This window comes from Myotis lucifugus, unplaced genomic scaffold (genome assembly GCF_000147115.1).
Source record: "Myotis lucifugus unplaced genomic scaffold, Myoluc2.0 scaffold_748, whole genome shotgun sequence".
Taxonomy (NCBI): domain Eukaryota; kingdom Metazoa; phylum Chordata; class Mammalia; order Chiroptera; family Vespertilionidae; genus Myotis; species Myotis lucifugus.
In genome coordinates this window covers 56,081-58,640 of record NW_005871796.1, presented here as the reverse complement: position 1 = coordinate 58,640, position 2,560 = coordinate 56,081, and the positions used below count along the sequence as shown (strand labels likewise).

Here is a 2,560-nt window from a genome sequence, read left to right as displayed (position 1 = left end):
TTTCTGAGCGCATTTTTCTAACTGACATTTTCTCTACCGCCAACTGATTCAACTGGAAGACAGCACCAGGACACACTGCCCTGTGTGGGAGCCAGAGGGAAAGGCGTGCTACCCCGTTCCTGTCGGGCCCTGCGGGCCTTGGAGTCATGTTAAAAACCTGGCCCTCACCCTCTGGTCTGAAGCAGCTGCCCTGGAAATGCGACTCTAAGTCACCCCTCAGACCTCCCTAGAAGAATCTGAGCTGGAGGCCCAGGTGCCCGGGTCCCCTGCTGGGTGACAGGTATGCCCAGACCCCAAGCGGAGAAGAGACCTACAGGGCGAGAGCTGGGACTGGCGGCTGAAAGGCACCTGGGAAAGTCACGCCCTTGGGGCACACAGAAGCGACTTCATGCAGAGATGGTTGGGACCTTCATTCTAAACCCGAGCTACACGTGTCTGCTGAACCTGGTGGCGCAACTTGGACCCACACCCTACAGCACGCTCCGACCAGGATGGCAGTTCTCATCTCCGGTGGCGGGGCCCAGCTCGCCACACGATGTCTTCCCATGAGGAGCCGGGAGGAAAGGCAGCAGACGCCGGGCCTGCATTCCTAGAGTGAGGACGTCCGAATCCATGGGATTCTAGAGAGTGAGCTGGTTTGGGCTGAAAGTGTACGATGGATCAGAACTAAGTGTTTGCTGGGTGGTGAGACTTGGTCATAAAAATGCCTTCCTCACCCGGCCAGCGTGGCTCCGTGGTTGAGCATCCATCTATGAACCAGGAGGTCACGGTTCAATTCCCGGTCAGGGCACACGCTCAGGTTGCGGGCTCGATCCCCAGTGTGGGGTGTGCAGGAGGCAGCTGATCAATGATTCTCATCATTGATGTTTCTATCTCTCTCTCCCTCTCCCTTCTTCTCTGAGATAAAAAAATAAAAAATATATATTTAAAAAAACACACCAAAAATCTTGTTTGACAAGAAACCAATGGATTTATATTGTAAAAAACATATTTGCCTTCCTCACCAGGTAGAAGCTGGCTCTTCACCTCCCGTGAGTCGGAGCAGTTTGGACAAGAATGATCAGACTCCCTCTGCCCTGTGCTCGAAGGAGAGAAAGCCGTGGAAGGAAAGAGAAAGTGGGGGGCCCTGGAGCTGGAGCACGATGGGGGGACACTGCAGAGACCACACCCGCCACAGTGAACCTGGGTCCTTCCTGCTTATGCGGCGGTGCTGGGAGACCAGACTGTGGGCGCGGGCGCCCCGGGATCGTGTGCACTGCTCACGGGACACCTCGCCCCCAGGACAACAGACAAGGGCCGTCGGGGCCAGTACGTCCCTTCCTGTCCACTGCACCCAGAACATGCTCCCTTCTGTCCTCGACGCCCCCCGAAGAAGTGTCTGCTGTGCTCTGTCCCTGCTGCTAAGCCGAGGGCCAGCTCCAGGGTCATTCGAAGCTGGGGTCCGAGACCTCACCCAATGGCAAAGCTCACCACCACCACCAACTCCCAGGGGACCCCGTGCACCCACGAGGCACCCACTGAGCACCCCGTGCACCCACAGCACAGCTAGAAACGGGGGCTGGGCCGCGGCACTGACCTTCTCCTGGTACAGCCTGTGCAGCCAGGCCGAGCACTGGTCCTCGTCCTCCGGGACCTGCTCCAGGGGGATCCGCCTGCAAGGAGGAGAGGAGAGCTGGGCCCGCGCCCGCATGGCTGCAGTGACGGGGTGTCCCTGGGCCCCCACACAGGGAGCCGAGGCCGGGAAGGGGTCCCCCAGCTGGTGGGAAATGGGGAGGGCATCCACATCCATTCTGGGGACACACCGGCCGGAAGGCAGTCATGGCCTCAGAAGGATGACCAGGGGACGGGCCCCTCCACCCCCACCCCCACCCCACCCCCCCTTCGAGGGCGCACTGCCTGGGGTTCCACAGGACCCGCCAGGCCACACAGAAGCAGGCCGACTGCGCTGTCCTCAGGACCGGCGTGATGCCACCAGCAGGGCGTCTCCCATAAAACGAGGCCCAGGGCTCGGGGAGCGATGGGGCAGACTCTGTGCGGTTCCGCTGCTACAAGGACGTGTTTCCGGGGGCACGAATGCTCCCGGGGAGAAATCGGGATCCCCACCCGAGGGGCTCAGGAGCCCCCCCCCCCCCCACCCGCCACTGGTGCTGGCAGGGGCTGGGTGCAGCGCGGACACGCTCCATCATTTCTAACTAAGGGGCCTGCAGAGCAAGGAGGTGAGTGTTCACGCGAGGGCCTTCCCAGAGGGTGGATGGTGCGAAGGGGGCTGCTTCCCCCTCCCTCCTGCGCTCCCCTCCGAGATGGCTCCCCCCGAGATGGCTCCCCTTCAAGATGGCTCCCCTCCAAGATGGCTCCCCTTCGAGATGCCCCCCTCCCCCCACCGAGATGGCTCCCCTCCGAGATGGCTCGCATCCTGACAGGGGGTCCCCCCAGCCCCGGCCCCGCTGGCCCAAGTGCAGGTGCTGAAGGGACTAGGGCAGTGATGGCGAACCTATGACACGCGTGTCAGAGGTGACACGCGAACTCATTTTTTTGGTTGATTTTTCTTTGTTAAATGGCA

At 61.0% G+C, this 2,560-nt stretch overlaps 1 protein-coding gene across 1 annotated transcript in view; it reads right to left on the bottom strand.

The window, feature by feature from the left end:
- AGPAT4 (1-acylglycerol-3-phosphate O-acyltransferase 4) overlaps positions 1-2,560 on the bottom strand; it is a 33,763-nt gene that overhangs the window by 4,617 nt on the left and 26,586 nt on the right. Inside the window, exon 5 of the mRNA XM_023746867.1 lies at positions 1,577-1,652. Within this exon, the coding sequence (XP_023602635.1) occupies positions 1,577-1,652 (76 nt within the window). The remainder of the gene's footprint in view (positions 1-1,576; positions 1,653-2,560) is intronic.